The following is a 14,074-nucleotide window of genomic DNA, read 5'->3' as shown; positions in this document are numbered from 1 at the left end:
GGTGACTGAGTCACTCTGGGCTGCCAGAGCCTCCTCCCTCTCATTCTCAGAGCCTTCTCATTCTCCTGGAAATGTCTGTGGCGTTCGACACCGTGAACTACCAGATCTTCCTTGCCACTCTCTGCGAAATTGGCATCGCTGACTCTGCGCTATCCTAGTTCACATCACACCTATCAGGTCACATGGAATGGCTCCTTTTCCAAACACCGCGCTCTCGACACCGGAGTCCTCGAGGCTCTGTATTGAGGCCCCTTCGGTTCTTCCTATATGCTAGATAATTGGGCTCCGGAATCACATCAGATAGTTTTTCCCATCCCTGCTACGCTGACGACACACACGCTATTCCTCTCTTTCCCCTTCTCGGATAGCAACCTGATTGCAACACGCATCTCAGAATGTCATCAGCACTTGGACAACTGCCGATCACCTGAAGCTTAACCTATACAAGACTGAGCTCCTCCTTGTGCCAGGGAAAGAATGCCCTCACAGACCACACACCCCAGTTCGAGTGCTCCGCTGAACTACTTCAGCTGAACGTCTGGTACTGCCATTGCTTCGAGCAAGCATATGTCGATCATCAAAGTCACAACTCTTCTCTGTTTTGACCCCGCAGTGGTGATACGAGCTCTCTGCCGATGTCAGGACCGCAGAGTCGCTCACCAGCTTCCGCAGGAGACTCAGACTAACTTGTTCAGACTTCACCTAGACTCTACATAGCCACCCCCACCCAACCCTCCTAAGCACTTAAAGTATGTTGTACGTCCTGGCACTTAATGTACGCAGTTATTGTATGTTACACGCCCTGGCACTGAAAGTACGCACATATTGTATGTTGTACATCCTGGCACTTAAATATAGTTGTGTAGCATCTGATCCTAGCTAGCTTTGGTGTGAACGGGGAATGGGTTAACCTATCAATTGTTTGTGCTTGGCACTTGGTTTTATGACCATCCTTATTGTACCGACAGTGATGTTTGTCCTTCTTCTGAGAAATGAACAGATTATTAGGCGCTTTGGATAAAAACGTCTGCTAAATGCCCTAAATGTAAATGTAATGTAAATAGCCACCTTAGGCCATTTACTGTGTCCATTAACAGCAACTAGGAACAGCCTGTTCTGAAATAATAAGTAAAAAATATAATAAAACAATATTCCAACGCTGCCGTGGTATGTTGCTTCCGATTTTGTGGCAAGATGAACAGCATTTGACCATCTCTTCAATTTGCTTATCCATGCTTGGCCATCAAAAATGTTTCCTGACTGAATTTGCTGCAATACCATTGTGCGAAGTGACACACTCCTTACACACAGCGAACACCTAGACTGGATAGACAGCTCAAACTCCTTTGGAGGAATGGCTTCAGGATTGAGTTAATGATGATGTCCATGACCGCAGATAACTCAGGGTCATTGCGGTTCTGGCTTTGTAACAGGGATTGACATTCTGGATAAACCATCCGTTTAGCCGTGAGAGTCTTCTTTGCAATACTTAATGTCATACTATTGTGCTGACTCTTTTTCCTATTGAGCATAATTAGTCTCTGCCTAGTTCAATGTCCTTAATGCAAAAGCAATTGGCATTTCCTCACCATCCGGAAGTACATGAGAAATAACTGCCCCCCGTAAGTCAGGACCTCTGACGTAGTCAGCAACTCTTTTGCCTTTTTGAAAGCCTCCTGACAGCTTGGCATAGCAAAGCTCCAGATTCACCCATCCTTTTTCGGTACCGGAACGATGGGCTAGTCAAGCCAGAATTATTTTAGCCAGATCCGCCTTTTTCTAGCAGGACAATTTCCCCTGGTAACAAACTGGAAGCCTTGCAGTTTGGCCGTTGCGTTGAACACTAACATCTGTCATCCCTTTCGTGTGCACTTGATGTCCTATATATACCCTAAAATGATGCCCTGAAGGACGTAGTAGGTTCCTCATGCAATCCCTGTAGATTGTGTGCAACACTAGTGCATTTTCACAGAATGTCCCTCCAACTTGGTTTTAGCCCATATATATATAAACTCAAATTGTGTGAGTAGTATGATGACGTTATTGCTGTACAACAAGTTTATTCACCGGTTTCCGGTCTTCAATGAGCTGACGTGTCCAGTTTAGATTGTGATTTATTGAAGCTATTATTTAGGGCAGGGTACTTTGTAATTCTACTATTCTGAGCAATAATAACCAAATAATGGCTCGATAGAGATGAGTAATGCTGCCCGAGTGTCTCCTGTAATGCTGCCCAACGCATTAATTTAAAGCGTGAATATCTGTCGAAGAGAAGGTAAAATCTCTGATGTCTTTTCTGGATTATCATCATTCTGGCTCATTGAGTCCATGTATTAACTACAGGAAAGTACCTTTTAGTTTGGTTTTAGTTAAATATCTTCTATCTTCTATGCTAACTAGTGTTTGGTCAACGCAATCATTTGGAAATGTAGAATTGTAGTATTGTAGTAGTTGCATTGGAATGGGCAGAAGACCAGTACGAGAAAATGGTCAGCCCTGAATGTCTAGTTATCGCTTACGTACTAATGGTGTTCATATTTAGTAAATAGGTAGTGTTCATCTTAAGTACAGTAACGGTATGCTATGGTATTCATGTATAGATTATTTAATAGGGCTAGGGTAACCCTAACCCACTAACCCTATGCTTTGCCAATGTAATGTGATATTGCTTAGTACTGCATTAACTTAAGTTAATAATGGAGGTTTTAGAGGTAGTTAAGATAAGACAGTATTTTATTGATACTAGATGCATACGGGTACCAGGTACAGGTAGCCAGTAGAAGTAAAAAGTACAATAGATATATTTTAAAACAAAACTACAGAAAATATGTCTATATACTCAACAGAAGAGTAAAATAAATATAAAAAAAGAGTAGATGAAAAATGTATAATCCATAATGGGAAAAGGGTTCTTACCTTCGTCATAGTCTTCCTCATCTTCTGAGGTGTTGTTCATGTAGTCTGAGCTGGAGTCATCGTCCAGGCTGTCGTCTGCAATGTGGAAAGTTGCGGGAAAGTCCTGCACTGGAAGCTGATGCACAGGAAGCTCTCGAACAGGAAGATCTTGCATGGGAAGGTCACAAACATGAAGATCAGGAACCGGAAGGTCATTCAGAGGCTTGTGTTCCAGTGTGGGCAGTGTTTGCGGTCGGTATCCTTCGAGCTCTCGCTCTTGTTGATTGCAAGACTGAGGTTCAACCACATCCACCTGCACCTTCTCTTCTGGTTGGCCACAATACTGAAGCTCCGCCCCTACCTCCTCCACACTCTGTTCTGGTTGGCTGTAGTAATGAGGGTCAACCTCGCCCACTTCCAACTCATCTTCTGGTGGGCTGTAGCAATTGGGCTCGACTACATCTTCTACCTCATTTTCTGTTTTTTTGTTGTACGGAGGGTCCACTCCTTCCTCCTCAAACTCCTGCTCTGATTGGCTGTAGTATTGAGGTTTTACTTCACCCATTTCCACCTCCTGTTCTGGTTGGTTTAAGTATTGCTGCTTGACCACATCCAGTTCCATCTTGTGTTCTGATTGGTTGTAGTACTGCAGCTTGACCATGCCCACTTCAACCTCCTCTTCTGGTTGGCTTGGACTCACTTCCCGGCACTTCGGAAGAGAGCATTGGACCTTGGATGGCCTGGGGAGTGGCTTCTGACCATGTGACTCTTTGGGATAGCGAACTGGGCGGGGCCGAGAGGGCAGAGACTTTTGGTCTTGTCTCTCTGTAGAGTGAAGGGCACGGCTAGGGGCGGGTGCTGCCATGTTGATTCCCCCGCTAGCTTCCGGCTTCTTCTTGTGGGCCATGATTGGCAGCTTACAGGCCATACATTGTTACTGGCTGGATCCTGGAAGACAGGGAAAAAATCATGTTAACATTAAAGTTAAACTCTGAATGATGGAAAATAATCATAGGAGAAAATATAGAATGGGCAACTATAATAAAATGGAGTGATATTATAATAAAAGTCCTGGACAAACATAAATCTCCTCCCGCTCTCCTCCCTCACTCCCTACCATTCTGGGATACAAATATGGAAATTAAGCACAGGTTCTGGCGCAGCCCACAATGCAATATCAGAAAAGAAAGAAAGAAAATACCCTGTATTCCGCCCCACCTGAACCATGCAGTGGCTACCTAGCGGATATATGGTGTATTCATGCCGGCTCTATGGCTATTGATTAACAGATGATGTTACAACAAATCCAACTAGCCTGGGATTGGTGCGCAACCCAGTATCATGCGATTTTGTGCGCATGCTCACGAAATTTAATCTATTGAATCGTGTCCCAGAGCACCATTGTCCTACTTTTTTTGTGCTACACAGAACTAAAGGTAAACCCGTGCATTTTGAATGGGAGCATGCCCATCCATTTTCGTGCTGGACTAAACTAAACGAGAGAGAGAGAGAGAGAGAGAGAGAGGCCTCAGAAGGGGTGTGCGCAGACAGTACAGTGCATCCTGTAGTTATGTATGTATGTATGTATGTATGTATGTATGTATGTATATATGTATGTATGTATGTATGTATGTACGCACGTACGAACGAGAGAGAGAGAGAGAGGCTTCAGAAGGGTTGTGCGCAGACAGTACAATGCACCCTCTAGTTATGTGTGCGTCAACATTTTTGCAGCAGACCTATTTTTCGTACTACACAGAACGAAATGTTAACCCACGCATATTTAATGGGATGCCTTTTTCAGACTATTTTCGCGCTGGACTAAACTAAACGAGAGAGAGACAGGGGGTCCTCTAGTTTTGTATCATGCTCATGGTCATGAAATAAATCTATTGAATCGTGTCCCGGAGCACAATTTTCCAATTTATTTTGTGCTACGCAGAACGTAATAAGTATTATGGATACTCCGATTTTTTTATTTTTTTACCCTCAAAAACAAAATCTATTCAATCATGTCCCAAAGCAAGATTCTACCCAGAAAAAAATGTTAACCAATGCATTTTAAATGGAAGCGTTTCTCTGAATATTTTCGTTCTGGTATGAACGAAATGTACACGCGTGCATTTTGAACGGGAGTGTTTTTCAGAATATATGTATTAAAATTATATATACTGTATACAACAATAAAATCGAAACGCTCGTAAACAAGTTTTTTTGACTAGCATTACAAATAAAAGAAAGCTTGCTGCCTGGGATAAAGTGACTGATGCAATTGATTCAGTTGGGACGGGAATCACAGCCCACAGACGGGAGACATCAGCAACTCGCCAGGCAAATCAGCGCAATCTTTGAAAACACACTCCCTGCGGAGAGGCTGATTTGCCAAGTCTTCCAATAACGCAAGATAAGCCATTGCACTACATTTCAAACATTTCTCACAACTTTCTTTTATAGAGATTGACACCAATTAGTATGTTTAAAATTTGACAAAGGAGTCATTAATTTTTTTTAATTAAAGGAAACATGTGTAGAAGTTGATTGCTTAATGCATACGTTGACAATCTTAAATGCTTTGCTTTGCAACTTCTTAACTAAAAAAAGAGACTGTACACAACGGGAGGAAACAGGGAAGAGAAAGGGACTGTGCAGAAAAACATTAAAATTATGACTATGGACTGTAAAGCAGCATATAAACGTAAATTAGAGAACTATTTTAGAAATGATGCTAGGAGAGCATGGCAGGGGGTCTCGGCAATCACCGGATATAAGCCTAAGAAACATCTCATGGCAGTGGAAAACAAACTTGAAATGGCCAATCATTTGAATAATTTTCATTGCAGATTTGATTCTCATGGTTTTACAGCAGAGCAGGAATTGGTTTACAAAGAAATCAGTAGTATGAAGTGTGCGCACTTCATACCCCAGCTGCTGCCATCATCACCCCAGCTGCTGCCATCTGGTAGACGCTACCGCAGCAGCAGCCGGTCTCGCACCACCTTTCATCCCACAGACTACTGAACTCCTGAGCTACTTAGCTCACCATTATGGAAGTGTGCGCCATTAAGCGCGTGTGCAGACCAGGAGGCACAGCCCTTCCAAAGGCTGTTTAAGCTGTCAAGAGGCACTGGTGTTGTTCCTTGTCTATGGAAAAAATCTTTGATCGTGCCTGTACCCAAAGACGTTAAACCTAGGGAAAGAGAGAGAGAGGTAACTTTCCTTGGGCACAGGGTGGGGGGAGAAGGCATTAGCACCATGGAGGACAAAGTGCAAGCTGTCCAGGACTGGCCCACCCCCACTGACACCAGACAGCTGAATAGCTTCCTCGGACTGGCGTCTTACTACAGACGCTTTGTGAGGGGCTGCTCCTGTGTGGCCGCTCCCCTGTTCCGCCTGCTACAGAAGGACAGGGAGTTTGTGTGGGCAGAGGATTGCCAGTCTGCTTTCAAGACATTAAGGGAGTTCTCACCAAAGCCCCGGTGCTCTCCCCTCCTGACCCTGCCCTGGCCTTCATCCTGGACACAGACGCTAGTAACGTTGGCAATGGCGCCGTGCTGACACAGGAGGGGCCGGAAGGGTGGCGTATTACAGCAGGACATTTAACAAAGCTGAACGCCGCTACTGCGTCACTCGTCGCGAGCTGCTGGCTATCGTTAGAGCTGTACGCCACTTCAAATATTACCTCTGTGGCCTGCACTTCACTGTAAGGACCGACCACTCCGCGCTCCAGTGGCTCATGTCTTTCAAGGAGCCAGAAGGGCAGGTTACACGGTGGATCGAGGAGCTGCAGTCCTACAGCTTCAGTGTGGTGCACGGGGCAGGGGCACGCCATGCTAATGCAGACGCACTCTCCTGACGCCCCTGCAGTCAGGATGGCTGCCGCTACTGTGAAAGGAGGGAGAGCAGTGAGAAGGAGCTGTGCAGCCAGGAGGAGGGATGTTCTGCGGTGGAGGTGGCGTCCCCAGTCTGCTGTGAGCTCCGGGAGGTCGACACCGCAGGATGGAGACGGCAGCGGGAGGAGGACGCAGACCTTCGACCAGTGCTCCAGTGGTTGGACCTACAGCGGCGGCCCCCATGGGAAGAAGTGGCTGTTCTCTCCCTGGTCACCAAGGGACTGTGGGCTAAGTTCGAGGCCCTGCCGCTGTGGGATGGCGTGCTTCAGCGGGCCTGGAAGGAACCCGCCACCGGAGAGGTGAGCTGGCAGGTGGTGGTGCCTCACTCTCTGCGTGGGGAAGTGCTTCAAGCGGTCCATGGTGCTGTGGGCTCAGGGCACTTTGGGGTGACAAAGACCCTGCATCGCCTCCGCCTTGGCTTCTACTGGGGTCGGCCCAAGAGGGACGTTGAGGACTTCTGTCGCCGCTGTGATGGCTGCACAGCCCGCAAAGGCCCGACTGAAAGGTCCCATGCCCAGTTAGAGCAGTTCCCTGAGGGGATCCCTATGGAGAGGGTTGGGGTGGAGGCACACGCTCTGCCTGACCAGGGGGCAGAGACCGTAGCGGACGCTTTGGTCGGGGGGATGATTAGCCGTTTTGGGGCAGCGGAGTCCATCCACAGTGACCAGGGGAGAAATTTTGAATCCCATGACTTTGCGGCTTTATGTTGCAGGCTGGACATGCAAAAGACCCGTACTACCCCCCTGCACCCGCAGAGTGACGGCTTGGTGGAGCGGTTTCATCGCTGTATGGAGCAGCAGCTGGCCATTGTCTCGGCTGAGCATCAGCGGGACTGGGACAATCATCTGCCTCTGGTGCTCATGGCATACAGGCGGGCTGTCCAGGAGTCGACGTCCTGCACGCCTGCTCTGCTGATGTTGGGCAGGGAGCTTCGCACCCCAGCTGACCTGGCGTTTGGCCGGCCGCCTGATTCTCCCCCTGTTCCTCCCGGCCCAGAGTATGCCAGGAGACTCCAGGACCGCCTGGAGACGGCTCACTCCTTCGCCAGGGGACAGCTGCTGAGCGCAGGGGTGAGGCAGAAAAGGAACTATGATGTGCGTTCTCATGGCAGGCACTTTGAGGCTGGGGAGCTCGTCTGTACCTACAGCCCGCAAAGAAAGAAGGGAAGATGCCCAAAGCTCGATAGCGAGTGGATCGGGCCATGCAGGGTCCTTGAGAGAATGGGGGAGGTGGTGTACAGGGTCCAGCTACCACCTCGGGTAGCTGGGGGAGGGCCTTGGAAGAACAGGAGGCTGGGGGCTTGCAGGTGAGAGAGACCGTGTTGCCGGGGTAACCGGTGTTTGTTTTGTGCAGGATTTTCGACGTTGATTACGCGTTTCTGTGACCTAGTTTTGTTACATTAAAATGTTCCTTCAAATACCTATGACTGGACATCGTTATGTCACCGGCAAGGTCATTACAATATTTTACGATTTCAGAGTTACCATGGGGGTCTACCGGAAGGGGCAGACTTACGAGCTCTATACGGACATTCCCGAATCAGAAGCCCTGGGTTAATGGGAAGTCTGAGCCAAACTTAAAGCACGGGCCGCCGCCTACAACTCAGGTGATTTGGAGGAGTACAGCAAGTCCAGGTATGCGCTCCAGAGAATTATTAACAGTGCTAAGAGACAATACAGGGACAGAGTGGAGTCTAACTTTCAGGCCCCACTCAAGACACATGTGGACCGGAATAAGAAGATAAAAGACTGCTAAAGGACAATGAGCGGGGCTGAGGAAGTGTCTGCTTCTCTTCCAGATGACCTTAACACCTTCTTTGCACGTTTCGAGAGCTACTCCCCAGCTGAGGAAGTACAGAAGGACAAGGACCCCTGCCAACTAGTAATAACAAGGGCAGATGTGTGCAAATCCTTCAAAAGGATCAATCCACACAAGGCCCCTGGACCTCATGGCATCCCTGGCCAAGCTCTAAGGGTGTGTGCAGATCAGCTGGCAGGTGTGTTTACAGACATTTTCAACACGTCGCTGCTCCAGTCTGGGGTCCCCACATGTCTCAAAAAGTCCATCATCGTTCCCATCCACAAATGTCAAAATCACTGCGTAGTAGCGCTCACCTCCATCGTCATGAAGTGCTTTGAGTGGCTAGTCAAATCATTCATCACCTCCTCTATCCCTGACTCACTGGACCCCCTGCAATTTGCATACAGGGTAAACAGGTCCATATCAGCCTCACCCTCCACACTGCCCTCTCCCATCTGGATCAGAGGAACACATATGTAAGAATGCTGTTCATTGACTACAGTTCGTCTTGGTGCCAGGACAACAACCTCCATCTAAACCTCAGCAAAACCAAGGAGCTGATTGTGGACTACAGGGAGTGACAAGGAGCATGAAACGCCCCCATCACCATCAACGGGATGAAAGTAGAGAGAGTCATTAGTCTCAAGTTCCTCGGGGTCCACATCAGCGAGAACCTGACCTTGACTCACCACACCGACACCATCACAAAGACGGCTAGACAGCAGCTCTTTTCCTCCGCAGGCTGAGGAGGTTCAACATGGACACCAGGATACTCCGCAACTTCTACAGGTGCACCGTAGAGAGGATCCTGACTGGCTTCATCACCGCCTGGTACGGCAGTTGCTCCGCCCTCAAGCTTAAGCCCTTACAGAGGGTGGTGAAAACTGCCCAGCACATCAACAGGACGGCTCTGCCATCCATGGAGGACCTCTACACTCAGCAGTGCAGCAAGAAGACCAACCGGATTATTAAAGACACTCATCACCCCAGCTGCTGCCATCTGGTAGACGCTACCGCAGCAGCAGCCGGTCTCGCACCACCTTTCATCCCACAGACTACTGAACTCCTGAGCTACTTAGCTCACCATTATGCCACTTTATAACAGTCGACATCTGTATAAAAATGTCTGTTTATATTTCACACCTTTTTATCCTGCATCTATTTATACATTAGTTATTATTATATATTATTTATTTTTATATTTGTATTTTATTCTAAATATTCTTATCCAGTATTGTAGTTTATTTATTTATTTTTTATTTAGGTCTCAAGTCTCTTACTTGTGTTTCTCTTTACTTTTATTTTATATTGCACTGTTGAAGGAGCCTGAGACTCAAGAATTTCATTGCCAGAGACTTCTTCTGTAATTGTTGTGCATATGACAATAATCCATCTTGAAAGATATGCCCACAAAATGATAACTATGAGATTTGAAATCTAGTTTCAGTCTGATATCAGACTTTAAATGTCCTGATATGTAATGAGAATCAATTAGAATCAATCAGAATGTTTGTAATGATGTTTTGAATATTTAGATATTCCTCCATCTGATGTCATATTCCCAATGATCGTTATAATAAATGTTTTGAAATAGCCCAGCCCCAGTCGAGAGGGAGTGTATTCCCCAGAAGTAAGTGCCAGGGCTTGCTCACTGATAATATAATATTATCATAGCCTGACCAGGAAGATGCTCGACATGCCAATAGATTACAAATTTGACAGGCTTATGTCATCGCTGTGGAGAGAAGGCTCTGTATAACACCACCCACACAAAATGAATACACACACATCATATATCCCCCCCCCCCCCCCCCACACACACACACATATAATGTACTGCAAACCACAACATAAAAACCAACATGGCCAGTCAACAGATGACTAACAAACACACGAACAACCAGTAAATAGGAAACATCCCAACACATACACAACCACACTCCCTGACCCACCCATCCACCCCATCACACTCACACACACGCGCGCACACACACGGTCACAGGAGCAGGTTGGTACCATAGAGGACAAAGGAGGACAGTCTGTCAGGCCGCCAGATGTGATGACGATATAAGAAAGCTCGGCTGATGTAGGCCTATTCATATATTTCCTCACTTTGAGATATTATGGATTCAGTCGAAATGCTAGATGTCATATGATGTAGGCTCGTTGCTATGGTCCAGTTGGCCACTGTGATTATTGTGTGCACAGCAGTTAGCACGCTGCCACTGTTAACATTTTCTACATTCATCTAAGGAAAATAAAATGTTTGAGACGCGGGGGTTAAAATACAAAAATGTAAGTAGGCCTACGTAAACAAAGACCTCTGTAAATCACAGTAAAAAAGAATATGCGTAGACAGCCTTAAAAAACACATCCCTTCCCACTTTGACACATTTCGCTGTCGCTCAGAATTATAAACATTGCTAGTTCTCAGCGCTTGCAAATGCAATGCGCAAAGATATTATTCGCATAAGTCCTCTGTTGAAAAATAGCCCGGCAACACTGATTGCCCCCCTCCCCACCACCATCACCATCACCACCATCACCGCTAGATCAGCGTCACAACCCTCTACAACCCCGAAACCCTTCGGCAAAAACAACGTCGTTTCTTACAATTGTATGCAATTAAATAGCCTAAATTAAATTAACATCCAGAGTCCGGACATCTTACCTTGTACGGGTTCCGTTTGCCTCCCAGAAGCAACGGAGGATGCTAGATATACACCGAGACGAGGTACCGCGCATCATATACACTCACTCTTATCGCACACTCACTCACACATACACACAAAAGGCGTTTCAGCTGGCTCGCCCAGGAACATGAACTCGCAGAGCGTCACAGTAGGAGAGAGAGGGGCCCCGGAATGTGAATAACCGGTCCCACTGCAGTTTGTCGGTCAGATCGGCCATGGTCCTTTAAATGTAACAGCAGCACCCAAGACGGGATGCCACAATTCACCGGTTGTGGGCCTAAATTATATTTAGAATGTTAAGCAAATGTGCTGTGGTGGTAAATTAATTAAGGGGAGCAATTCAAGTTTTGTTGGAATATGTTATGTAAAATTGAGTAAGGTATGTGGGCATGATATCAGGTAGGTAAATGTTAAAGCTGTATAATATATGTAATTTCTGCCGCTAGATGTCTTGTGGCAGAAACCTTTCCTTGAGGCTTATGTAAATACCCGCTTCAGTGCAGTAACTTCTCATAGGTCCTTGATGATCAGCTAAATCATCAGGCAACTTCAACGGAAGTGGCCTGCCGGCCTTCTAATGGGTGATCTCAGGATTATAACAGTCCATCTATACCTTCTGAAAGAGTTGCATCTAGGTTTACTGATAGGTAATTGGCAACTTCTTCCAGACAGTCTTCCAGTGTTGTGTTGTGTAGGACCTGGAAACAGTTGCTGTCAATTTGGCGTCCATAGTCAAAGAGGAAGCAGAGTGATGCCCTTTTCAACCCTTCACTGGCGAGGTGAATCGCTGAAAGCTTTTCTGGCCACTGGTCTGGGTGACCGTGGAGGAACAGGGGTCCCTGGTGCCAGCGACTCTGAGCTTCAACTAGCCCCGCCCACATGATGGCAATACCATCACAGTACAATATTCAGCTTCCACAGCCGCAGAATATACTATTAATGTTAACCTATTCCATAGGGTAAATGCAGTAACACCATAATCAATATTTTTTTACCTACACAACAACAAACATACTGGTCATTGAACAGCACTGCTTATGCATATTATGTATGAGAAAAACCATAACCAAATGGTTTAACTCGTCACGTGACACTGCGGGTAAAGTGTAATATATATATTTACATTAATTTATAATTATACAGGAACACACCTATAGGCTATAATGCCTATATGAAAGTCAGACGGCTTTCATGCCGAACACATACAACCCTTGATTTGGTGACGGCGTGATTAAAGTTCTGATTGCCGCCTCTGTCGCCTTCTCTACATTTGAATACCTTGTTCCCTTCTAAACAGCTTCCTGTTGAGGCAGACACCAGGCCTCTGGTTTCCATTCTCTCCCTGTAGCACCATGGCTCCTAACCAAGGGTGTTTCTAGGTTTCATAAACATCTGGGGCTGAGCCCAGACGGAAAATGAAAATGCTAAATTTATTTGTAAACTTTACTTTGCATGCAATTTTTTTCATAATGCTTCACCTAAATAAACAAAATACACAGTTTATTATAGCTTAAAATAGCTACCTGACTGCTTTGCTGCTTATCCCCAAACATCTAAAGTTCCATTCAAGTTATTTCAGAGTAAAATGAATACAAGTGATACAGACCTTACATACACACACGCACAAATCTGACTGGGGCATTGGCGTCAGTTTGGTTTGAAATGTGCTGGGGACAGAGACGCATTCGGAAGTGCATTTTTAGAAGTGCTGGGTACAATGAGGATGCACTCTTTTTTCTCTCTTTAGTGCCAGCAATGAAAGGTTCTGAAAGACGGCATAACAATGTAGCTAATTACTAAGGAATAAAATGGATACAAAATCTGTCTGGCACGTTTTATGAAGAAAACGTTTTCAAAAAGCATCGAACATATGACCCACTATGTTCTGCTCCAGGTAGCGGCTAGCCTATCCCATGTTGACAACGTGACATGATATGGCTAAGCTGACAACATAAACAAGAGGAGCTAGGAAAGGAATTTAACTGCGTGTTTAAGTTCAGAAGGGCCAAAGGTGTGGCTACACACAGCCCTACAAAAGTCGTCAAGATTGAAAAAGAAAAAAATATTTGTTGCACAGCTGAACGCTGTATCCCATCAGGAGCTGGCTGTTCTCAATTCACAACACGCATTCCAGCAAAACTAGCCTACATCAGGCATTCTGACCAAAAAACAGTCGGAGACTGACTCCGACTATCAATTGCAAGTTAAAACAGCCGACCACTTGAGTGCAAAAAACACAAAAGACCTCGCAACAGCACCAGCAAATCGTAAGCAATAAATATCGCGTCTTACCTTTATTTATGTGGCAGTGGTCTGCAGATGCATGCCGTGGTGTAGCCTACCACATCCATTTAGTTCAACAGGTTATCGTTCTGATACTGTCCATGGTACTAGCAACCTGCTCTGGTGCTTCTTACCTATGCATTCAGGCTAAAATGACTTGATTGTCTGATTTCTCATCATCCCAGCCAAAGAGTATTGGCAGGCCTATTATTAGTAATGGCTACTTGCCAAATCGAAAAAATAACTTCAGTGTGTCTTTTTCCGATGTATTTGTTATCATTCGTAGCGTTGATCAGCAGAGAAATAATTCGCCAAAGTCGTTGACGTCGGTTAGCAACCGAATACGAATGTAGACTGCAGCATTGAGAAGAGCCGTGTAATAAGTAAGGGATAATTTATAGAATGCCGGTCATTATCGGGAAAATAAGCCCCGACAGTGCGAACAGGACACCGACGCGCAGCGAGGCTATTTACTTCCCACTGAAGGGGCTTAAATTCGACCGGCGACGTCCT

General features: G+C 46.0%; 1 protein-coding gene across 3 annotated transcripts in view; it reads right to left on the bottom strand.

Annotated features, from left to right (window-relative positions):
- Nucleotides 1-11,413, bottom strand: part of apba2b (amyloid beta (A4) precursor protein-binding, family A, member 2b) — a 33,837-nt gene extending 22,424 nt beyond the window's left edge. For all 3 annotated transcript variants that reach the window (XM_060071086.1, XM_060071087.1, XM_060071088.1), the window contains exons 1-2: nucleotides 11,257-11,413; nucleotides 2,917-3,843 (exon numbers count right to left, since the gene is read on the bottom strand). In XM_060071086.1, coding sequence (XP_059927069.1) covers nucleotides 2,917-3,823 — 907 coding nt within the window. In that variant the 5' untranslated portion in view covers nucleotides 3,824-3,843; nucleotides 11,257-11,413. The remainder of the gene's footprint in view (nucleotides 1-2,916; nucleotides 3,844-11,256) is intronic.
- Nucleotides 11,414-14,074: the final 2,661 nt, after the last annotated feature.

This window comes from Gadus macrocephalus, chromosome 14 (genome assembly GCF_031168955.1).
Source record: "Gadus macrocephalus chromosome 14, ASM3116895v1".
Classification (NCBI taxonomy): Eukaryota; Metazoa; Chordata; class Actinopteri; order Gadiformes; family Gadidae; genus Gadus; species Gadus macrocephalus.
This window is presented reverse-complemented; position numbering and strand designations above follow the sequence as displayed.